Genomic DNA, 25,726 nt, shown 5'->3' on the forward strand with positions numbered 1-25,726 from the left:
AGCTGGTAAGTGAGATAGGGCGATAACTGGAAGGCAAGTGCTTGTCCTTCCCCGGCTTAGGAATCGGGACAACAATAGACTCGCGCCAGCATGCGGGAACATGTCCCTCAATCCAGATGCGATTGTATGTACGAAGAAGAAAACCTTTACCCGCAGGAGAAAGGTTCTTCAGCATCTGAATATGAATAGAATCAGGCCCTGGAGCGGAGGACCGTGATCGGCCAAGTGCGGTTTCGAGTTCCCGCATGGTGAATGGGGCATTATAACTTTCACAATTCGAGGAGCAAAAGTCAGGTGGCCTAGCCTCCTCTGCCTGTTTGCGGGGGAGGAAGGCAGGGTGGTAATGAGCGGAGCTCGAAACCTCGGCGAAAAAGCGGCCGAAGGCATTGGAGACAGCCTCAGGGGCCACAAGGACTTCATTCGCGACCTTCAAGCCAGAAACTGGGGAGTGGACCTTAGTGCCAGATAGCCGGCGCAGGCTACCCCAGACAACAGAAGAAGGAGTAAAACTGTTGAAGGTGCTTGTGAAAGCAGCCCAGCTGGCTTTCTTGCTTTCTTTAATAATAAGACGACACTGAGCACGTAATCGTTTATAATTAATACAATTCGCCACTGTAGGGTGGCGTTTAAAGGTGCGTAAAGCACGTCGACGAGCACGTAAAGCGTCTCTACATGCTCCGGTCCACCAGGGGACCGGTACGCGACGTGGAGAAGAAGTAGGGTGAGGGATGGAATATTCAGCAGCAGCGAGAATGACTTCCGTGAGGTGTGCGACCTGACGATCGCAGCTTGTGAAGGTTTGATCCTGAAAGTTCGCCCTGGAAGAAAAGAGCCCCCAGTCTGCCTTGGAGATGGTCCAACTAGAGGAGCACGGAGAGGGAGTATGCTGCAGGAGATGGAGAACACACGGGAAGTGGTCGCTCGAATATGTATCAGCAAGTGCATACCACTCAAACCGGCGTGCAAGTTGGGGAGTACATATAGAGAGGTCTAAATGGGAATAGGTATGAGATGTGTCCGAAAGAAAAGTAGGGGCGCCAGTATTAATGCAGACAAGATTGAGCTGGTTGAAAAGGTCTGCTAACAAGGAGCCCCTCGGGCAGGAGGCTGGAGAACCCCAAAGTGGATGGTGGGCATTGAAGTCTCCAGTTAACAAAAACGGTGCAGGTAGCTGAGCAATAAGTTGCATCATGTCTGCCCTGGTAACGGCAGATGACGATGGAGTGTAAACGGTACAAAAGGAAAACGTAAAAGTGGGGAGAGTAATGCGGATGGCAACTGCCTGCAGGCCGGTGTGCAACGTGATGGGATCGTAGTAAATATCATCCCGGACCAGCAACATAACCCCTCCATGTGCTGGGATTCCTACCACAGGGGGTAGGTCAAAACGCACAGAGGTGTAGTGTGCCAAGGCAATGTGATCGCATGGGCGTAGCTTCGTTTCCTGGAGGGCTACGACGAGCGGACGATGCAAGCGGAGCAGCAACTTCAAGTCCTCTCGGTTGGAGCGAATGCTGCGAATATTCCAGTGAATAAGTGCCATCGTAAGAAAAGGAAGATGAGAGAAGGGGTCACCTCGAAGGCCGCTTAGGGCCTGGCTTCGAGCGAGCACTGCCGCCGCTATCAGTAGGCGGACAGTCATCGTCCATGGGGTCTATAGGGTCATCGGCCATCTCGGGAGGATGGCCGGGAGGGGGAGCTTCCTCCGCCGGTGAACGGCCAGATGTACGGCTACCGGCGGTGCGGCCAGGCGAAACGGATGACGGCCTGGGGCGGCAACCGCTGGGTGGCGCAGGAGAAGAGATGCGCCGTGGCGGGGAAGGAGAACTGTGCTTCCTATGCGCCTTTTTGGAAGGACGTTTGGTGGAAGTATCGGTCGAAGGCTGGGAGGTCGAGGGACGGAGGAAGTCTGCACGGGATGGTTCCTTCTTGAAGGACCGTGCATCTGACTTCGGTGTCTTCGACTTAGCAGAAGCTGAGGAAGTGGCTGGTGTCTGTGGTGTGATGGGAGGAAGAGGAGACGTCGACCGCGCGATCTTAGCACTGGCCGAACGGACGACCGTGGTGCTGAAGGTCAGATCGCATGTCTGGGTTGCGACCTCCCGGGTAGTCCGAGGAGAGGCGAGGACAGTACTGTATTTCCCCGCTGGGAGCAGCGTGGGCTTCCTACTAGCCAATAGCTTGCGAGCAGCCGAGGTTGACACTTTCTCTTTGACACGAATTTCTTGGATGCAACGTTCGTCCTTATAGACAGGACAGTCGCGGGAGGATGCGGCATGGTCACCCTGACAGTTCACACAATGAGGAGACGGAGGTGGACAGTCACCCTCATGGGCATCCCTGCCACAAGTGACACATTTAGCCGCATTGGAACAAGACTGTCGAGTGTGATTGAAACGCTGACACTGGTAGCAGCGCGTAGGTGTCGGGACATAGGGGCGAACAGAAATAACCTCGTAGCCCGCCTTGATGCGCGATGGCAGCTTAACACTATCGAAGGTCAAGAAGAGTGTCCGGGTCGGTACAAGGTCGTTGTTGACCTTTTTCATGACCCGATGGACAGCCGTCACGCCCTGCTCAGCGAGGAAAGATTGAAGCTCCTCGTCAGTCAATCCGTCGAGGGAGCTAGTATACACTACACCACGAGACGAATTCAAAGTTCGGTGGGCCTCCACCCGGACAGGGAACGTGTACAGGAGTGTGGCCCGAAGCAGTTTTTGTGCCTGAAAGGCATTCTCAGTTTCTAGTAATAAGGTGCCGTTACGCAACCTGGTACAAGATTTGACAGATCCGGCTATGGCATCAACGCCCTTCTGAATAACAAAAGGGTTGACAGAGGAAAAATCCTTTCCGTCCTCAGTGCGAGAAACTACGAGGAACTGTGGGGCAGGCGGTAGTACTTTTGTCACTGTTGGCTGGTCACGTTTCCGTTTTTGGGTCGAAGTCGAAAGCGATGGAGTAGAATCCATTGCGGAGGAATCCCCCATGATTGCCAGCGTCTCCGATGGCGCGCTCCTTCCTTGTGGGGACCCTCTCAGAGGGCACTCCCGCCTTAGGTGAATGTTTACACCTCAGGTCACACCTCCCGAGAAACAGACGGAGGGACCAATCGGCATGGTCAGAAGGTATCAGCTCAGGCAATCACCCCTCCCCGGGCCTGGCCTTTACCAGGGGGTACGCGCGTGCCTTACATGTCTACCCAGGGCGGGGACTTACGCGTTACCCCGTCACCGGCTACGCGTGCGAACGCGTGGGTCGGCCTTCAGACACGCACAGGGAGGAAGGAAGAAGAGGAAAAAGAAGAGAGAGAGGGAGAAAGAGGACAGACTGTCTCAAACGCCGAGGCGGAGACCAGAGAAGGCAAGGAGAAGAAGGCAATGAGAAGGCAAGGAGAAAAAGGCAATGAGAAGGCAAGGAGAAAAAGGCAATGAGAAGGCAAGGAGAAAAAGGCAATGAGAAGGCAAGGAGAAAAAGGCAATGAGAAGGCAAGGAGAAAAAGGCAATGAGAAGGCAAGGAGAAGGCAAGGAGAAAAAGGCAATGAGAAGGCAAGGAGAAAAAGGCAATGAGAAGGCAAGGAGAAAAAGGCAATGAGAAGGCAAGGAGAAGTCAAGGGAAAGAGTAAGGAAGACAGTGAGGTGGAGAAGAGCAAAGAAAGGGACCAACAAAAGGAAGGAAGAAACGAGAAGTTTAAAACCAAAAAGACCACGATTATAGGTCGTGAAGATCGTCCGTCTCCGGACGCAGGCGCTAACTACCCCCGTGAGGGGGATGGACTCCTTTTAGTCGCCTCTTACGACAGGCAGGAATACCTCGGGCCTATTCTAATCCCCGGACCCGCAGGGGGGGGGGTTTTCCTTGCCATTGCCAGTCTACATTTTATATCCTCCCTAGTTCGACCATCATCAGTTATTTTTCTCCCCAAATAGCGAAACTCCTTTACTACTTTAAGCCTCTCATTTCCTAATCTAATACCCTCAACATCACCCGACTTAATTCGACTACATTCCATTATCCTCGTTTTGCTTTTGTTGATGTTCATTTTATACCCTCCTTTCAAGATACTGTCCATTCCGTTCAACTGCTCTTCAAAGTCCTTTGCTGTCTCTAACAGAATTACAAAGTCATCGGCGAACCTCAAAGTTTTTATTTCTTCTCCATGAATTTTAATACCTACTCCGAATTTTTTCTTTTGTTTCCTTTACTGCTTGCTCAATATACAGATTGAATAACATCGGGGAGAGGCTACAGCCCTGTCTCACTCCCTTCCCAACCACTGCTTCCCTTCCATGTCCCTCGACTCTTATAACTGCCATCTGGTTTCTGTACAAATTGTAAATAGTTTTCGCTCCCTATATTTTACCCCCGTCACCTTCAGAATTTGAAAGAGTATTCCAATCAACGTTGTCAATAGCTTTCTCCAAGTCTACAAATGCTAGAAACGCAGGTTTGCCTTTCCTTAATCTATTTTCTAAGGTAAGTCGTAGGGTCAGTATTGCCTCACATGTTGAAATATTTCTACGGAATGCAAACTGATCTTCCCCGAGGTCGGCTTCTACCAGTTTTTCCATTCGTCTGTAAAGAATTCGCGTTAGTATTTTGCAGCCGTGACTTATGAAACTGATAGTTTATATAGGTGGTTATCAAAGTGGATTGATGGGATAAATCATCAAATTAGAACCTACAGCGAGACCAAATGAAGGACGAGTTTAACATTCCGTCGATTGCGATCACTTTTCTCGTATAGCGCTCTTCGGCTCACATACTGCTTCAAATTGCCTTCCGTTGCGATAAACACGCCTTGCTCTTATTCCCCAAAGGTTTACCACGTGGTTGAACCCAGCATACGTGCAAGCCAGAGCAAGACATGTATTTATCTTCAAATAACTTTTCTGTTGTAACAGAAACATGAACAGATGCATTATCTTGTCGAAACATACTTTCGTCCCCTAGGTCCTCATACATACTAACCCATTCTGTATCTTACATCTCTGTGTACGTATTAAGAGTTCATTCTACCGTTCCTCCAAGCAATGCCTGGTTTACCTTTACTGCAGAAGGCTGCCCAAGTCTTAACACCTACACCACCAAAATTTCTGCTCGTTCTTACCTGCTCCTCTGTTCTGAGCTCATGCCAATAATACTGAAATCATCTAACCTGAACTTCCTCTCATCATTGAAGGTCATTTTATCCCATTCTCAAGTCCATGACATATTTTAGGCAAATTCCAATCTAGCCTATTTGTGTGTTAGAACAAGTTTCTGCAGTTGTTTCTCGAATGCAAGATACCTGTCATTTGACAAAATTTGTCGTACAAGTCTGGCAGTTGCTGGAAACCGTAAACCAGCAACAAGTTACCAAGAAACACAGTTTGTGGCCCTTGCTTTGCGCCAAAGTAATAGTGTCGACGTCTCAGATAATTTTCTACCGAGCGCTTGTTTTCCGATCTGCCTATTCGTGCGCCAAATCTAACGAAATTATAAATCACTGTACTTGAACGGTTCAACTTCTTGCTAGTTGAAGATTAGAGTGTCATTTCGTTCTACGCGCCGATTTTTGCTTTTTCATCATATGATAACTATTTTCCGGTGGCACAGTCGTGGTTTACGGAAATAATATGCACTGTCACTAAGAGTTAGTGTGTGCGTACACACGACACAGCAACACAGCAACCGGAGACCAGCAGTGTCGACGTCCACTGTGTTGTCAGCGACACTACGCAAAGCACTGTACCTATGGAAAGTTGTACCTTACAATCTGCGACGGAAGTAAAACGGAGCATGGGGAAGACACCATATAAATCTTTTATATACGTAAATTCCAGAAAATTTACGTAATTGTTGTAGGAGATAGAGATAGTGATTTTCTATCGTCCCGGAGAGTAGAGCGCTGCGACGGTTGCTTATAGACAGTACCTGTCGCCGTAAACGCTAATTTAAATCAGACCCACAGTCTTATCACTATGCCACCAGCTTCCGTAGCACACGCTGATAACGTACTTGTGCGGTGGCGCGCAACTCAGGAGGTAACCGCCTCAAATCTTGTTAAGAGGACGAAAATTTCATCGTCTGTGTTTGGCCGCAAACAGGAGGCAATATACTGTTCAGACACCCGACTTTCCTGCCGCCCAATGGACATTAACCAAACGGTTAACCCAACGCACAATGCACGGTCCCCGTGTCGGGCTTCCAAACTAAAGGCTTCAAAGGTAAACCAAAATTTTATTTTCAATATTTCATATAATTGTTGACCAAATTAAAAAAAAACTGAAATACTGTGACAAACTACTCATTAAGAGGTATAATCTCACGTTAAAGGTTTAACACAATAAGACAAGTGAGAGAGCTATTTGGAAAGTTCGTGGAATCACAACCAGATGTCAGCGCTAGCGCAACGAAGTTCCCGCGTAATAATCCACTGATACGACAGAAGTCATGAGATAGCAATATGCACATATACAGATGATTTAGTATCGCTACGTGGGGTATAAAATGGCAGTGCAGTGGCGGAGCTGTCACTTGTACTCAGATGATTCATATGAAAAGGTTTCCGATGGGATCAAGCAGCGCGATTGAAAGACGCTGAACGCGGAATGGTAACTGAAGTGTATGACATTTTGCGAAATAGTTTGGAAATTCAATATTCCGAGATCCACAGTGTCAGGATTGTGCCGATAACACCCAATTTCAGGCATTACCTCTCACCACGGACAACGCCGTGGTCGACGGCCTTCTACATCTACATCTACATTTATACTCCGCAAGCCACCCAACGGTGTGTGGCGGAGGGCACTTTACGTGCCACTGTCATTACCTCCCTTTCCTGTTCCAGTCGCGTATGGTTCGCGGGAAGAACGACTGCCGGAAAACCACCGTGCGCGCTCTAATTTTACATTCGTGATCTCCTCAGAAGGTATAAGTAGGGGGAAGCAATATATTCGATACCTCATCCAGAAACGCACCCTCTCGAAACCTGGCGAGCAAGCTACACCGCGATGCAGAGCGCCTCTCTTGCAGAGTCTGCCACTTGAGTTTGTTAAACATCTCCGTAACGCTATCACGGTTACCAAATAACCCTGTGACGAAACGCGCCGCTCTTCTTTGGATCTTCTCTATCTCCTCCGTCAACCCGATCTGGTACCGATTCCACACTGATGAGCAATACTCAAGTATAGGTCGAACGAGTGTTTTGTAAGCCACCTCCTTTGTTGATGGACTACATTTTCTAAGGACTCTCCCAATGAATCTCAACCAGGTACCCGCCTTACAAACAATTTTATATGATCATTCCACTTCAAATCGTTCCGCACGCATACTCCCAGATATTTTACAGAAGTAACTGCTACCAGTGTTTGTTCCGCTATCATATAATCATACAATAAAGGATCCTTCTTTCTATGTATTCGCAATACATTACATTTGTCTATGTTAAGGGTCAGTTGCCACTCCTGCACCAAGTGCCTATCCGCTGCAGATCTTCCTGGATTTCGCTACAATTTCCTAATGCTGCAACTTCTCTGTATACTACAGCATCATCCGCGAAAAGCCGCATGGAACTTCCGACACTATCTACTAGGTCATTTATATATATTGTGAAAAGCAATGGTCCCATAACACTCCCCTGTGGCACGCCAGAGGTTACTTTAACGTCTGTAGACGTCTCTCCGTTGATAACAACATGCTGTGTTCTGTTTGCTAAAAACTCTTCAATCCAGCCACACAGCTGGTCTGATATTCCGTAGACTCTTACTTTGTTTATCAGGCGACAGTGCGGAACTGTATCGAACGCCTTCCGGAAGTCAAGAAAAATAGCATCTACCTGGGAGCCTGTATCTAATATTTTCTGGGTCTCATGAACAAATAAAGCGAGTTGGGTCTCTCACGATCGCTGTTTCCGGAATTCATGTTGATTCCTACATAGTAGATTCTGAGTGTCCAAAAACGACATGATACTCGAGCAAAAAACATGTTCTAAAATTCTACAACAGATCGACGTCAGAGATATAGGTCTATAGCTTTGCGCATCTGCTCGACGACCCTTCTTGAAGACTGGGACTACCTGTGCTCTTTTCCAATCATTTGGAACCTTCCGTTCCTCTAGAGACTTGCGGTACACGGCTGTTAGAAGGGAGGCAAGTTCTTTCGCGTACTCTGTGTAGAATCGAATTGGTATCCCGTCAGGTCCAGTGGACTTTCCTCTGTTGAGTGATTCCAGTTGCTTTTCTATTCCTTGGACACTTATTTCGATGTCAGCCATTTTTTTCGTTTGTGCGAAGATTTAGAGAAGGAACTGCAGTGCACTCTTCCTCTGTGAAATAGCTTTGGAAAAAGGTGTTTAGTATTTCAGCTTTACGCGTGTCATCCTCTGTTTCAATGCCATCATCATCCCGAGTGTCTGGACATGCTGTTTCGAGCCACTTACTGATTTAACGTAAGACCAGAACTTCCTAGGATTTTCTGTCAAGTCGGTACCTAGTATTTTAGTTTCGAATTCACTTAACAACCGAGAGCAGCGGCGTCTGCGTAGAGCTATCACTGCTGACAGATAAGCAACAATGTGTGAAATAACCACAGAAATCAATGTGAGACGTACGAAGAACATATCCATTAGGACACTGAGGCTAAATTTGGCGTTAATGGGCTATGGCAGCAGACGGTCGACGCGACTGCCTTTGCTAATAGCACATCTGCTCGTCTCTCCTGGGCTCGTGACCATAGAGGTTGGACCATAGACGACTGGAAAACCGTGGCCTGGTCACACGAGTCCCGAATTCTGTTGGTAAGGGCTGATGGTAGGGTTCGAGTGTGCCGAAGTTGTCAACAAGTAAATGTGCAAGATGGTGGTGGTTCCATAATGATGTGGGCTGTGTTTACGTGGAATGGACTGAGTCCTCTTGGCCGCCTGAACGGATAACTGTCTGGAAACCGTTATGTTCGGTTACCTGGAGACCATCTGCAGCCATTCATAGACTTCATGATCCCAAAGAACGATGAAATTTTTTATGGGTGACATGCGCCAGTCCCACAATTGTACGCGATCGGTTTGAAGAACATTGTGGACAATTACAGCGAATGATCTGGTCAGCTTGATCGCACGACATGAACCCCATCGAACATTTATGGGAGATAATCGAGAGATCAGTTCGCGCACAAAATCCTGCACCGGTAACACTTTTGCAATTATTGACGGCTATAGAGGCAGCATGATTCAGAAGTTCCGCAGGGGACTGCTAACAACGTTTTGATTCCATGCCGCGTCGCGCTGCTGCACTACGCCGGGAGAGAGGTGGCCTGACACGATACTGGGAGATATCCCATGAGTTGTCAGCTCAGTGTATAACAATTTGTGTGCTTTGCACCTTACTGAAACGAAGACGTTATCTACAATACCAACAATGGAGCTTCCCGCAGGACCTAACGCTCCAGAAGGAAGATCTGCTAGCTGAACACAGAACGCATTCAGCTTGCTTAATCGACTGGAAACCTGAGTACCTACAGGAAGAGAACTTCACGATATACTGGCAGGATGGAGTAAGCGCTACGGAGTAGCAGGCTACGCAGCAATTTACTGTCTCTGTCTCATCAGAGATTTGTGAAGGAACTGATCGGCGTCAATAATCATTGGAATAAAACACAGGAATGACTGTTTTCTCCCGTATTTATTTACGGTGAAAAAAGGAAGAGGAAACAGATGAGGGAGGGATAGGATACCGCGAAAAGAATTTGACACAGGACTGAGAGATATAAGTTGAAATAAGACACCTGGATAAGACTGCATTCCCTGATAATCACGGTCTAAGGGAGAACCAACACTGACAAAACTTTTCCACTTGTTACGAGACAACTGAAATACCCTCAGACTTCGAGAAGACTACAGCGTTTCCTATTCCAAAGAAGGCAGATGCGAACATTAAGTTTTTAACTGAACTATCAGTTTAATAAGCCATGGTTGCAAATTACTGACACGATTTACAGAAGAATTCAGCAAATGGTAGAAGCCGTCCCGGGGAAGATCAGTTAGGATTCCGGAGAAATGTAGGAACACGCGAGGCAATTCAGACCAAATGACTTCTCTTAGAGAATATGGTAGTAAAAGGCTTACATAGCATTTGTAGTCTTAGAGAAAAACTTTGACAACGTTGACTGGAGTGCGTTCTTTGAAATTCTGAAGCTAGCAGGACTCAAATACAGGTAGTGAAAGGCTATTTACAACTTGTACGGAAGGCAGACGGCGGTTACAAGAGTCTTGGGGCATGAAAGAAAGCTGTGGCTCAGAAGGGAGTGAGACTGTTGTAGCCTGTCACCGGTGTCGTTCACTCTATACACTGAAAAAGCAGCGAAGGAAACCAAAGAACATTCTGGAGCATGAATTGAAGTCTAAGGAGGAGAAATAAAAAGTTTGAGGTTTGTCAAAGACACTGCAATTCTGTCAGAGACAGCAAATGATCTAGAAGAGCAACTGAACAGAACGGACAGTATCTTTAAATAATGGTGTAAGACGAACATCAACAAAACCAGAACAAGGGTAATGGAGTGTATTCGGCTTAAATTAGTTGATGTTGAGGGAATTAGATCAGGAAGCGAGACAGTAGTAGATAGCTTTTGCTATTTGGGCAGCAAAATAACTGACGATGGCCGAAGTAGAGAACATACAAAATGTAAACTGGTAATAGCAAGAAAAAGTTTCTGAAGAAGATAAATCTGTTAACATCGAATACAGATTTAAGTGTTAGGAATTCTTTTGTGAAAGTGCTTTTACTGAAGTGAAATGCGGATGACAAACAGCTCATGAAAGAAGAGGATAGAAGCTTTTGAAATAACGCTGAAGATTACGTGTGTGGATTGGATAAGTAGTGAAGTATTGGATCGAATTAAAGAGACAAGAAATTTATGACACCTCTCAAAGAAGGTTTCAGTTGATTTGACACATCCTAAGGCAGTAAATATTCGTGAATTTTTTAATGGAGGGAGGTGTTGGGAGTAAAAAAATTGATCACAGTAAGACAGTTAAAATGAATTTAGGCTGCAGTAGTTCTGTACACAGAGATAAGCCTAACAACAACTAAGCAAGTCACAGTATACTGCATGGTGGTGGAATGGAGAGTTATTTGTACTAATATTGGTGACTTCCTGTAGTAATCCATTTGTGGCTGCAGCAAGGGAAAATTACTGTGTGTTACAAGCATTATGTGTGTTATCTGAATTTCGAGTGAAATTTTGCTAGCGGTCATCAACCCAGAAACGGAAAATAAAAGCCGCCGTCCGGATGTCCGTTCGTAGTTCGTGTCCCACCACCAGAACAATGAGGTAACGGAAAGCAGCGCCCACACACCAAAACCCGTACAGTTAACGTCGTCCCACCTGTTACGCTTCGTCAGATTTCACACAGTCATCTCACGTGATCTTATGACGACGTCGTGAACTATTGCAATTTGTTATAAATTTTTAGTCATATCTTCACAGGATTTCGAAGTAGTGCCAAGATTGCGAACTTGCTCTAAATGCTCAGAAATATAAAATAATTAATTTCATGGTAGCGATAGCGGCTGTTCTTGGCACAAACAGGATAGTGAATTAAAAAAACGATCAGCCTTCAATATGCCTTTCTCGGATCTAGTATTTTTCTGCGAAGTGTTTCTTTTCCTTTTCTGTATTTATTTGGTCTTTGATATTAGTCATTTAGAGCCATGCAAGGGAAGTAAGTAACAACAAATTTTATTCACTATTACCAAGGGTATCAACAATGGCATTTTAGAATGAAATTTTCATTCTGCTGTGCAGTGCACGCTGATACGAAACTTCCTGACAGATTAAAACAAGGTGCAGACCGAGACTCGAACTCGGGACCTTTGCCTTTCGCGGGCAAGTGGTTTACATTTTATCCGTTGTCGTTCGTTGCATATGACTCTCCAGTACCTTATCTCCTACCTTCCGAATTTCACAGTTCTCGTGCGAACTTGCAGGACTAGCACTTCTGGCAGAACGGATATTGCGAAGACATGGCTTAGCCACAGCCTGGGGGATATTTCCTGAATGATATTTCCACTCTGCAGTGGAGTATGCGCTGATATGAAACTTCCTGGCAGTTTAAAACCGAGTTAGAGTCTAGGTCCGCACTAAAGATTTAATCTGCCAAGAAGTTTCAAGGGCTTTTTAAATTCCAAGATACATTTTTTTTCCAACTGAAAATCATTTTTTTCACTGTCTCGAATATCAAAATAACGCGTCTGCCACGTCATTTATGGGAGGATAACAAATAATCGTCGGCTAACCAATTCACTGTATCATCTCTGTAACGCTCTCGCGCTTGCTGAACGATCCCGTGACTAAACGTGCCGCCCTTCACTGAATCTTCTCTTCCTTCTATTGAAGCAACATGGTAATGATCGCAGCTTTGTGAACAATACGTAAGAATCTTACAATTTGTTTGTAGCGCATTTCTTTAATGGATGCATAACATTTCCTTAAGATTCTTCCAATTAATCTCAGCTTGGAATATCCTTTGCCTAATTCAACCTTTATCGCTCCTTGGGGTTCCTTCTAGGTATTTTACAGTTGAATCATTTCATAATATAACAGTAACGGATCTCTTGGGCTATTCATGTGCAATACTTTACATTCATTTACATTCAGGGTCAACTGCCAGTCCCTGCAAGTCATCGATCCTCCGCAGAGCTTCCTGTAATTCGCTAGTCTTCTGGCTTTGCTACCTTCTTATTGACAACTGCACCATCTGGTAACAGTCTCACTAAGCTCCTCAAGTTCGTCACTACATCATTGAATCTTCCTGGCAGATTAAAACTGTATGCCGGACCGAGACTCGAACTCGGGACCTTTGCCTTTCGCGGGCAAGTGCTCTACCGACTGACTACATCATTAATACAAATTTTAAACAGTAAAGGTCCTGTAACACTCCCTTGCTGAAATTATCTTTACATGTGCTGATTTTGTCCTATTAAGAACGACTAGTTCATTCGGAAAAGTAGTCCCCCCCATCCTGTCACATCTTGGGCCCGACATTCAGTAAGTTCGTATTTTGTTCGTTGAACGGTAGTGTGGAACTGTATCAAGGCCCTTTCGAAAGTCAAGGAATACGGTATCAAACTGGGCAGCGATGTCTATCCTCATCTGAGTTCTGTGGACGAACAGAGCGGACTGTGTTTTGCAATATATATGTTTGGGGAAGCCATGTTTATTTTCACAGGGGTCTCCATTTTTCAAAACAGTCATGACACTTTAGTATATAACATCCCACAATTTTGCCACAAACTAACATCGACGATAGCCCATAGGTATTTCCATGTCTGACGACCCTTTTTGAAAACGAGAATGGCCTGCTTTTTTGCCCCCAATTCGTTGTTCGAAGTAACTACACGGTCCAGTCACATTAATGTGACAGACAGCAGGTGGCTGCATTAACAGTGTCGCTGGGAAGCAGCTTAATGTGGAAAAGGAGCGATTTATCTATGTCCAAAGACCACGATCACTGGCTTTCGAGCCAAGAGTTGAAGCACTTCCGAACCGTTTAAGTTTGTAAACTGTGCTCGTATGGCGAAATGGCGCAATCCAAAACCGGTGAAAATGTGGTGCACCAAGAGCCATATACGACAGAGGTGAACGACAGCTGCGTAGATGTGCACTGGCGAATAAACGTGCAACTGTTGAGCAACTGACCGTCAAGATGAACCGCCAGGCTACCATCAGTGTCTCCTCAATAACCGCTTAGCGAACGTAGCCGCAGATGGGTCTCCGAAACAGGCAGCTGGTTCCGTCACTCATGCTGACTGACTGCCATTCATTGGCGACGAAGGCTGGAATTTGCACATCAGTACCGCAAATGGACGTCCACTGGTGTCACGTGGCCTTTTCATATGAAGCATGTTTTATACTCAATGGGACAGATGACCGTTGGCGTCTGCGGCGTGAAAGTCTGAAAGCAAACAACCCTGCAGCAATCGTCAGAGGGATACAGGCCGGAGAACGTTCCCTGAATGGTATCGTCATTCTGGAATGCATAATGGATCAACGTAAGCATGCAGCCTTCCTTGGGGTCAGTGTGCACTCCTACGTGCGGTTTGTTTTTCCTCGGCACAATGGCATCGACCAGCAGGACAATGCAACGTGTCACACAGCTTGCAGTGTAAATGTGTGATTCGAAGGGCACCAAGATGAACTTATCGTAGTCCTGTGGCCAACCCCCGTGGGTTTAAGCGCAATCGAAAATCTATGGGACCACTTCGATCGGGCTCTTCGCACCATGGATCCTCAATTGAGGAACCGAGCGAGGTGGCGCAGTGGGTAGACATTGGACTCGCATTCGGGAGGACGACGGTTCAATCCCGCGTCCGGCCATCCTGATTTAGGTTTTCTGTGATTTCCCTAAAATCGCTCCAGGCAAATGCCGGGATGGTCCCTTTCAAAGGGCACGGCCGACTTCCTTCCCCGTCCTTCCCTAATCCGATGAGACCGATGACCTCGCTGTCTGGTCTTCTTCCCCAAAAACAACCCAACAACCCTCAACCGAGAAACCTTGCTCAGCTGGCCACGACGCCGGAGCCGTCATGGCTCCACCGTCTTGTTGGTACCTTCCAGAACCTCACTGCCACTCTACCTGCACGCTTCTCATCTGTCCGCGCTGCATACTTTGGTCACGCTATGGTGCCTTCAAGAACGACGAAATGACTCAGGGAAATGTAGTCCATCCTGGACCTTTCCGATGATTGTTGCTGGATACGCTTTCGGATGTTTCACGTCGTACACGATAACGGCGATCCGTCCGATGGGGCATAAAACGTGATTCATCTGAAAAGGGCTTATTACTTTTCGGAAAAAATCAGCGAACCGTGGATGGACTAAATTTTCTTTTATTCGCCTATTTTATTTAATATTGTGATTCTGTTTATCTTTAAACTGAAGCAATCAAAATTTTCCAATCTTTGCTCGATTTCTACGTTATTACAGGAAATCATAGGAATAAAATACCGAAAATCCATTATTTAAGAACCGGTTATTTTGAGCGGTTTTAAGAGTCCGATTAAACTGGCGTTGAAAAAACCGAAACCAGGTTTTTCCGATCCCTACAAGAACTGTACTGTTAGACCCCCCCCCCCCCCCCCCCCGACATTCTTTATAAGCTGTGGTCAGATTAACGTGCCTGGTCGTATAGATGACAAGCTGGGTTTGAACAAGGATAGCGAAGGAAACTTGCCATGACATTTACAGAGTAAGCAGATGATCTTTGCTTCTGCTTTCGCCAATTTCGAGGAACTACTTAAAACCAAAACCTCGGTGGCTGATAGAGGCTATCGTAAAGGCATTTCCCATTTAGAGTTACTCCCGTCAGCCACCTCACCAGTGTCAATTTGGTTCTGCGCGGGCAGTACGTGTAAACAAGTCACTTGTTCCGGCATATATTCTTTCAGAAAAAAAATATTTGTTAGCCAACTAATAGTAAACTCCGTAGCACAGCTCTACTGTCTGTGTCATAAATCTCGGTGAAACTTCTTTCACGAAGTTGTCAAATGAGTTAGAATGAACGGCGCAGCAAGCATTGCCTTACAAACTGCAATGGTTTGGAAAATTGCTCCATATGGCTTTTGGGATTGCAAATATTCATTTAATCATCGCCAAAAAAGTCTCTTAATGTACTCCGATTTTGAAGACTTCAGAAAGACAAGGTTTAAGAACAAATTACAATTGGGAAGAAAGCAGATAGTACTTCGCATTTTACTTAAGTGGTTTGGGGAAACCACGGAAAAGCTAGATCTGAACTGTCGAACAGAGATATGAACCGCCGTACTCCAGAATATGCGAGTACATTCACATTGATTTACCATTCTGACGACACCGTCAGCGCGGAAATTAGTCACTAATTAATTTTGTCTTACCGCAGTGTTACCTTGACTGTCGTGCGTATATTCAGTTCCATAAGCACGACGAATTTGATTTGACACTGTGACAGTATTATGCTACTGCAACAAACGTTGCTTATTTTCGTAATTAACCCATGAACGACTGCGTCTGATCCTGCACCTTTAAATTTGCCATATTGTTGGCACAAGTGAGCACACTTAATTTGACAATAGAGGCCATCAAAGCTCATGGACATTGTAGTCGCTGAACCAGCTGCTACACTTTAAATCCATTCTCAAACAGGTCCTTCTGCATACTCACACAGCCACAGGCAAGCAGTGATCTAACTATTGAGAATGATTTAAGCGACGAAACGGGTTTAACAAAAATAAATTCGAGCCTCGACTGATAACCACTGGTTTTCTTGTTATGACTAGTTTGGGAATCAAACGATGTTGCCATCTGCTATTGCACTGAATAATAAAGACCCCAATACTCAATTCTGCTCTTCATTTCCCATTTATGCATTAAAAATCACCCAAATATTTAATGTCTCGCCAATTCGTAGACCTATATCATATGCCTAACAATATTCCTCTTCCTCTACTATTCTCGCTGAAATCTTTGGCGCGGGCAAAGTAATTTTAAATGAAAACTGTCTTCTCTCAAATACATTTTCTTCCTTAATTAGTGAAGTACGAGAAATTAAAAAAGGATGTTTGTGGCCTAGACTAAACACTAACTTAAACATTTATAACTACATGTCACTTGTCATTTAAGTATCATTTAAGCACCTGCCAATACAAAGTCGTCTCCCAACGCAGAATGTGTGTGATGCGTCATAAATTTTATGTATAATCTCACACTCTTAGCACTGGCGCAACAATACGGTTTGCTTTTCGCGTCCGTGATCCAAGCACGCCTTCATAGCGGCTCAATGAAAAACAGCTCCCAAGTACTGGATTTTCAAAACAGAATTTCCAAACAACGCGTTCTTCAAGAAAGTGAGTGTGTGATACAAGTAGAAAACGAGATAAACTGTGATGACAGTTGCGGCGGACGTTGGACAAGTATTCTGGAAAGCCCTCGTCCGAGTTCTGTATCCTTTGACGTACTCTATACCAGTAAAGCAATTTGTGGAAAAAATGCTGTTGGTCAACTGTAAAATAAACATTTAGAAGTAAATACAGCTTCTTGATAATCATTTAATGCGGATTGCCTCGCTATCTATGTTCTGGTTCACACGAAAATGCTTCCTCGCCGTTCACAGTTACATTTTACTGCTTCACGCTCTTATCATTTGAAAATTAACGATTGTTCAAATCTGAATGCAACAGACTGCGTGGAAATTTATATTCCAGTCGCGGCTGTCTTTTTAATCCTACCAAGGCTACCATATTCTCGAAATATTGTTTTTGAACCGTCATTCGCAACTCTACAGTGCCTACTTTGTGTCATTTCGTGCAAAAAAACGATGAAGTACGACGAACGCCAAGATGATCAAAAATGGCCTGGAACTACCATGAGTGACTGTAACTAACAGAAGGAAAGAATCTCATTGTCAGTACAATGTACGTTAATACATAATATAAACACAATCCTTAGTGTGGTTAGTCAAACTCCCGAAGGAAATAATACACCGCTCTGTATCTACAGACTAATTGAGTTACTTTTTGGGCTAAAAAACAGGAAAATTTGCGGAAAGAGCTGGCATAGTTCGTTGACAATGTCAAAGTACTACAACGTTTTTATGTACACATACAAACAACTTAAATAGAAACATCCGAATCGTTTGCTACTCTTCGTAGCCCGTATGAATATATTCCAAAAGTTTATTACAGTCAATTATATGGTATTCATTGCATTAAAGACAGTAGTTATCAACAATGTACGACGAAACTTGTATTGTCAAATATATGTGCGTCTCATTCAGGACTGAGAATCCCCATAATAAACCTCTCTCTGGGCATACATTGCTCTACAAACAAATTAAATAAAACTGCGTTTAAAAGCACTTGATATATCCCAAATAGTTATAAAATTACAGTACTTGTTCGTGCAAATACTTTTCCGCAAAAACATCGCACGGAATCCCTTAACATGCACACAAATTGTCACAGGGTAAATAAACACAAAAACACCACTGACAATTATCAGCAATATTTTGCCATAAGTCTAACGTTATTCAAGGATAAGCAAGTCTGAAGTTAAAAACTACACCGAAGTGCGATTAAACAATTATACTCCAAATATTGGATAAATAGAAACACCTCCGTATCCGACATGCATAAATAGGGGCGAGAAGGTACGCTGTCTGGATTGCCATGTGATAAGAAATGGCATGACGTTTATAGTTGTCATATGTTCAGCGTAAACAAACACTGACCGACACTTAACCTAACTTTCTGACACTCGCGGCAAAAGTGAGCAAATTACTAGACACTATACTGGGATTTTAAGAAACGCTATAAAATTATCACTTACCTTCATTCTCCTCGTCAATTTTCAGAGCTTTGGAGATGAACTCGAAAGCTCTTCGATGATGATGCTTCTGCTTGGCTAACAGAGGATCTCCTGGCCCGGGCCCCGGTCCTGTTGGATGTTTATGTGCAAGCTGCGACATGTCTTGTGGGTTGTCTTGTGCTTCTGTTTCACTTGTCGCGACAACTATTTCTACTTTGCAGTTCGAATTTGTCTTTGGACGGTGCACTAGTTTGGATGTATTGACATATAAGTACTTAAATATTACGAACAGCTGATAAATTAACGACCGGACGACGTTGAATAAAAATATTAAAGGGAAAGACACAAAATATAAATTTCTTTTATGGACAGATGTATAGTCTTGCTTCACAGTTCGTTCCTCGACTTTCCGCGACTTTTTCGGGGACTTAGATGCGCCTTTCCGCTGCATCCGTCCGCCATCACTAAACGACATGCTGCAATGTGACGTCATGGCAGACGAACCATTCGTTTTTAGCGGCATTCGAAAAATCACTGCCCGCGAGATGATTACAATTGCTTCACCCCATCAAGAAGGCAGTGACCACAGATATTAAATTGTTGTGAATTGTTTACATTATTTTGTAGTGCGAGAAACATTTATCAAGCGACACAAAGAAGCGAAAATGCATTTTTTTTCAGATTCTTAGCCAAAGAGACAAATAAATTCCTTTCGGACGCTTCCTGAAGAACATCTCTGACTGCCATTGCATCTGTGGGAGCAGGAGAAGGGGGGAGGGTTGGAAAAGCGAGAACGTCTGTTTTGACTCTACGTAACTTATAAAACAGAGGCTTCCATTGTGAAATGGGATACATGCAACCAATTTAGTGATGCAACTCCAATGATTGAGGTTGAGCGGATTATTCTTTGCCTGTGTGTCAGTACGGTCCTTTACAATGAAAGTAAATAAACGATAATCATCACAAAAGCTATTCAGAAAATTCACACAGTAACCCCGCCCGTGTTCCTTAAAAATTGTTGGTTTCAAAATAGTGTTGTGTTGAATTATTTCACCACAAATTACCGTCTCGATTGTTTTGCGGCTTCGTGGGTTAAAAAACTTTATTAGAAAATAAAATTGCTACCAACACACTGCGTAAATAATGACTGATTAACCTCTTCACACCAATAGCTGCACACACGTAGACATGAAAACAAAACTTTTTTTTTTTGTCTTAGAGATACAAGAAATGAGGTACAGTATTAAAAAAGAAAAAAACTTAATTGTGACAAGAAGGTCCTAATAGGAAGTGTCATATGTGATACTTCGGGTCTTAAGCTATGCAGTTGCTATACATATGCACAATTACAGCTGCGTGTGAAATCTGCTGAAGCAATTTATACCATTGTTAAAACAATGAAATATTTCACAAATGTCAGTGAGTTGAGTTGCAGCCTGAGAGTCAGCACTTTGATCTGTTTTTCTGCTTTTTTGACATATCTGCAGCAAATGCATTGCAGTCTTTTCTCGCAGCCATATGTGGTATTGGGGCCACTGTTCTCTGTCTTGGCATTTGTGCAGCTTCCATTTGAATAGTCTATTCCGCTGAATCGTCTGAACTGGGGAATCAGCTTTTGTATGAAGATGATGTTCTGTCACATCCACTCTAAACGATGTAGTCCATAACACCTTTTTTCTGAAACCCACTGGTGACATGCGATAACTTGTTCATCACTGCAAATGTAGATAGGTCGTGGGGGTCTTCAAAGAAGAGTTTCAAATAATATTTAGCATAGGTCTCACATTACACAATCATATTGCCTATCCGTATGAGAGTCAGCATTGCTGCATAACAGGTGTAAAACAAAGCTTAGGGCTGTGGATAGAGAGATACTGAGTGAAGTGTGTTTGGAGCAATGTGTGATGCATTCGATGACTTTTGTAGCAGAATATTGTCGAATTATGTTTCAGAAAACCCAAAGAAATTTTGGTCGTATGTAAAGGCTGTTAGTGGCACCAAAGTTAGTGTCTAGTCCCTAGTGAATGAGACAGGAACTGTAATTGAGCATAGCAAAGCAAAAGCTGAAATGCTTATTTCTTGATTTCTGAAAAGCATTTGACACTGTGCCACACCTACGTTTATTGTCAAACGTACAATCATACAGGATATCAAGTGAAATTTATGACTGGATAGAGTACCTCTTGGTAGGGAGGACACAGCATGTTATCTTAGATGGAGAGTCATGGTCAGATGCAGAAGTAACTTTGAGTATGCCCCAGGGAAGTGTGTTGGACTCTTGCTGTTCATATTGTATATTAATGACCTTGCAGACAACATTAATAGTAAAATCAGACTTATTCCAGATGATGCAATTATCTAAAATGGAATACTATCTGGAAGAAGCTGCATAAATATTCAGTCAGATCTCTATAAGATTTGAAAGTTACTTGAAGATTGGCAATTTGCATTAAATTTTTAGAAATGTAAAATTGTGCACTTTACAGAATGAAAAAATGTATTATCCTATGACTATAATATCAATGATTCCTGTTGGAATTGGCCAACTCATATGGCTAGCCGGATGTAACACTTTGTAGGGATGCAAAATGGAATGATAACATAGGCTCAGTAGTGGGTAAAGCAGGTCACAGAGTTCAGTTTATTGGTAGAATACTGGAGAAGTGCAATCTGTCTACAAAGGATATTGCTTACAAATCACTTGTGCGACTGGTTCTAGAATATTATTCATTGTGTTGGACCCCTATCAATAAGGACTATCAAGGGATATTGAACGTGTACAGAGAAAGTCTGCATAAGTGCTCACAGGTTTGTTTAATCAGTGGGAGAGTCATCACAGAGGTAGTGAAGGAACTGAACTGAAAGGCTCTTGAAGGTAGATGTAAACTGTCCTGAGAAATTCTATTTAAGCAGTCATTCTTCCTGCACTCCATGAGGGAGTGAAACTGAAAGAGACCCTAATAACCAGTACAATGGGATGTACCCTCTGCCATACACCTCATGGTGGTTTGCAGAGTGTATATGTCAATGTATGGCTTGAAGAAGGAAGAACCTGTTTCTGGAAATATCTGCTACCTTGAGAATTCTCATGCATTGAATTTATCCACCAAAATTGGTATCAAATGATTTCCCTCGATGCTCTACAACCCTTAAATTACCAAACTCACTACTTTCACAAAATAATGTCTTTTAGATGGTCTTAAAAGTATTCAAATAGCCTCCAAAGGCTACGATTAGACATTGGCTGTGGTGTAATAACTTGTGTTTGTGAAAAGCTGTTAAAGAAAAAATATCCTTAATTTCTACAGTCTATTATCTCAACAGTGTAGCTCATCATTATTAAAACAAAAAGCATTGTTGGAAGAGTTCTAAACTACCTGCAAGAAGCCTATTCATTTCTTCTCCCTCGTGGTTTAAAATGTTGCTGCAGCTGACTAAGATGTTTCGCATCTGGAGTTTCCCAAGAAGCGTTACTATTTTCCTGAATACATCTCACGTTTATTTCAAATTTGTCTTCACTATCTTCAAACTCAAAATCAGAGAGTTCTGGAGGTATCTACTTTATTAGAGCCAAAATTTCACCTAGCTTCAAAACTGAAGAAATAACATTCTGTGTACCTTCGTTTCCCCTTGCAGCGTGGCAGAAGCACACATGCTACATTTTACACTGAGCTGACATCTGTCAGCAAAGTGGTAACATTTGGAGCAATTATCAGTCAAGTTCTGCATGAAGTACCACTTGTGACATTGTTGGTTCCTGAGACATACGTGCTCTGAGTATATGGAAAATATTGAAAGTGAGGTATCATATATGGTACCTGGGAACCGAAGAGGTTAATCCAGAGTAATATTAGCACATACAATAAAATTTTAATTATTGAAAAGTGCTCCCAATTTTTCCTTTGGATTATTTTAGGAAAGAATGTGGTAAATAAAATTGATCCACAAAAGAAAGTCCTCAGTGACATAAAGTTCAATATATCTATTGTCCCTAAAAAGCTTTAGGCTCTCCTTCCATTTTCGTGGATGTGGAGAAATTTGCTCACACAGAAGAAAAATATGGAACTCATACAACTCCTGCCATAGGGACTTACTGGAAAAAAAACGGAGGGTATTCCAAGTTTAACTCAATGTGGAATATTCCAACCCAGAAAATGTAGTGTATAATCACAGAATTCTCTAACAGGTTTCATTTTTAACATCTTCTTACCCATCCCATGGACTTACTCTCCAAATTAACCTTGACCTTCAAAAACTACCAAGTGTTTTAGCACAGAGCTGCACATTGGCTGCAGCCATCCTTATTTTCTCAGCTTACACTGTTCTTTAGTGTGGAAAAGGGGCACTATTACTTCATACTACTGTAAAATGAGAAGAGTTCCTTGTATGTGAACATTGTAAGGGGTGATCCCATTTGCTGTATGAAACAAAGAATGAGGGAAATGGTGGTGTATGAATTCTGTACACTAATATTTCATGCTCATCTTCTAGATTGTAATGTTTCACATAGTGAATTCATTTACAAAATGAACTGCAAAAGCATAATCAGAGAAAATGGAAGATATGGAACTTGAGCTGCTTAATCCATCAGTGAACATATATATACTTTATTATAAAGTATTATCTACCTTTAGCATGACTTCTTCTAAAGTGGAAAGAGTAGCCCAATATTAAGCTACAGCCAAATTGTGTACTAAAACAAATATCTCCTTTTCTGTTGACAGAGGCTGAAAGACATATAAAAGTCACCAGATTCAGTAGCTTATGGGACAACGAATAATGACTAGTTCTAAGGTTTAGTTCAGAGCTGCGTTAACTTCAGTCATTTATTCACTGTGGAGAATCTTCAGGGATGTGGAATGAGTCAAAGTACACATAAGAAATGAAACAGATGTTAAAACTGAACTGATACTATTAGTGTTTATTCAAACTAAATTTTTAATGTGAAAATTATCAGTATAACCATTGCTTAGATTGTCTGGAACAATTCCTTTATTAATTATTTGGTTTTAGATGGGGGCTCCATTAACAAGTAACAAACGTTAATCATTTACATTCTGCCAGAACAGCATAAATGTGAAGAAGAGTTAGATTAATTGACAAGTCATTATAAATTCTTCAGTCACACCATATACTCAAAGGTTGTACATATTGCAGAGAGCTTTGATAGAGGTTGATTGCAGAATGTCATTCTTTAGCATCTTCTGAAGAAAAGTTCTTACAGCACGTTGTATTTGGAACATGAGAGTAATATGTGGCTAATGTCTTCTGAGATACAAGTGCTAGCCGGTGTGGCCATGCGGTTCTAGGTGCTTCAGTCTGGAACCGCGTGACCGCTACGGTTGCAGGTTCGAATCCTGCCTCGGGCATGGATGTGCGTGATGTCCTTACATTAGTTAGGTTTAAGTAGTTCTAAGTTCTAGGGGACTGATGACCACAGATGTTAAGTCCCATAGTACTCAGAGTCATTTGAACCATTTTTTGAGATACAAGTGCAATCACAGAATGGGGAATCTATTAGATGAAGTTGATGTAAATAAGTTTTCAACCTGCCCTGGTTAAGTCTTACGCAGATGGTAGTGGTAATTGCTTTACACTGAAACTTGGTTCTGTATTTTTGCATAGCCTCAACCTTTGTACAAACTGAACCAGTTACGTTTATCTTCTAACATTCTGAGAGTGGTTGGTCAATGTTAAGGGTGGCCACTCTTGAGACTGCCTCTTTCATCTGTGCATTAGCTTCTTCGTTTTGCTCAGGACATGACTGTTCCCATTTTGAACAACGAAGATCATTGACACAGGAATTGAAGATGTCATGAGCATTACAGATATTAGATTCAGAAAAGGCTATAGGCTGCAAAGGTGCAAATAGTTGCATTCATAAATGGGCATTAGTTTTGTTCTAGAGACATAAGAGTGTATACTGTTGCAGTTTTCATAAATTATTAGATCTCAGATTTTGTTTGGTGTTCTTACTGTCAGCAAAGAGTGATAGAGTTGGTAGACAAGGTGATTATTATATGAAAGTTGTTTTAGAATGCAACATGCCATAAGCATCTTTCTTTTGATGTTGCCTGAGACTGCAGTCGTGCATGTGTTATATGTGTTTGCATGAGTGTGTGTCTGTCGTTTATTTTTGACGAATGGCGTACAGGCCAAAAGCTTTATTTGTGACAGCCCATTTGTTGTGCCTACCTGCGATTCAGCATCTCCATTATATGGTGAGTGGCAACTTTACTTTTCATAATATTGCTACATTGCATCCCGCATTTTCCATTGTTTGATTTCTTTTAATGTGTAAGACATATCACATGCCTCCATTAATAGGAATTTGGCAGGAATGGATTTCATGGCCTTAACCAATGTTCTGATGCACTGAAACTGCATTCTGTGTACCTTTTTAAGTTTTTAAACTCTGGGATTACCACGTAGGGTGAACCCAATCTCCACTGACAGAAGTATGAAGATTGTTCAGGGATATTTTCTGAGTATTTTGGTGTAATTGACTTGTGGTCTCCAGTTTCTTGTTACAGGATAATAATGTAATTATGATTTATTTGGTTTATTTCCTCAATTACAGTTGTTTTGTGAAAATTATTTTGTAGCAGTGGAAAAAACCTGTAATACACAATTCTCATAATATCAAACAGAAAATACAGATTTGTGTACAGATGCAACAGTACTGTGATGTTGCCGTCACTGCAAGGACAGCTCGGCATAACATAATCATGCCACTTTCCTATCGCATTAAGTGAACCCATACATCAGTAATCATATACCGTACTCCTGTGTGCCACTGTTAAATTACAACTAACACTGTCAGAAAAGCAAATCCAAGACAGAACTGACATCTTAATAGGCACTAGTAGGACATGACAAAGAACCTATAGTAACAGAGGAGATGATAAAGGCTTGCATTGTATGCTACTAGGAGTGATAGTATCCATTCCAATTTAGGAATTTGGGAACCTTCTTTCCAAATTTTCATATTAAAGACTGGCTTGTCTAGGGAACTGCAAAAGTTCATTCAGCTGATTTTATACACTTTCGTGAGCACCTTTTGGTTTCACAGCTTTTTGCTCATATTGCATATAAGAAGTAAAGTTCAAGTGGTGGCAGTTTTCTGTGTGTGCTGCTTTCTGTTCCTCAATCACAACTGTGGCATCCATATCTTTGACATCCATTTGTTATACAGTTCTGAACTCAAATTTAATGAGATATCTGAACAGTAAGATCTCCTCAATGCCAACAAGCATGGATTCTGGAAACATCAGTCATGAGGAACCCAATTCATTCTTTTTGACATGGCATCTAGAAAGTCTTGTATCAAGGCAGTCAAAGTAGATACAGCATTTTGTTTTGTTATTTCTGAAATATATGACTCACTACCACACCAATACTTATTCATGAAAG

The 25,726-nt window shown here is 42.9% G+C and overlaps 1 protein-coding gene across 2 annotated transcripts in view; it reads right to left on the reverse strand.

Annotated features, from left to right (window-relative positions):
- The window catches only part of LOC126169332 (spastin), a 487,567-nt gene extending 468,786 nt beyond the window's left edge, over positions 1–18,781 (reverse strand). For both annotated transcript variants that reach the window (XM_049920634.1, XM_049920633.1), the window contains exon 1: positions 18,335–18,781. In XM_049920634.1, coding sequence (XP_049776591.1) covers positions 18,335–18,764 — 430 coding nt within the window. In that variant the 5' untranslated portion in view covers positions 18,765–18,781. The remainder of the gene's footprint in view (positions 1–18,334) is intronic.
- Between the last annotated feature and the right edge of the window lie 6,945 nt (positions 18,782–25,726).

This window comes from Schistocerca cancellata, chromosome 1, assembly GCF_023864275.1.
Source record: "Schistocerca cancellata isolate TAMUIC-IGC-003103 chromosome 1, iqSchCanc2.1, whole genome shotgun sequence".
NCBI classification, from domain to species: domain Eukaryota; kingdom Metazoa; phylum Arthropoda; class Insecta; order Orthoptera; family Acrididae; genus Schistocerca; species Schistocerca cancellata.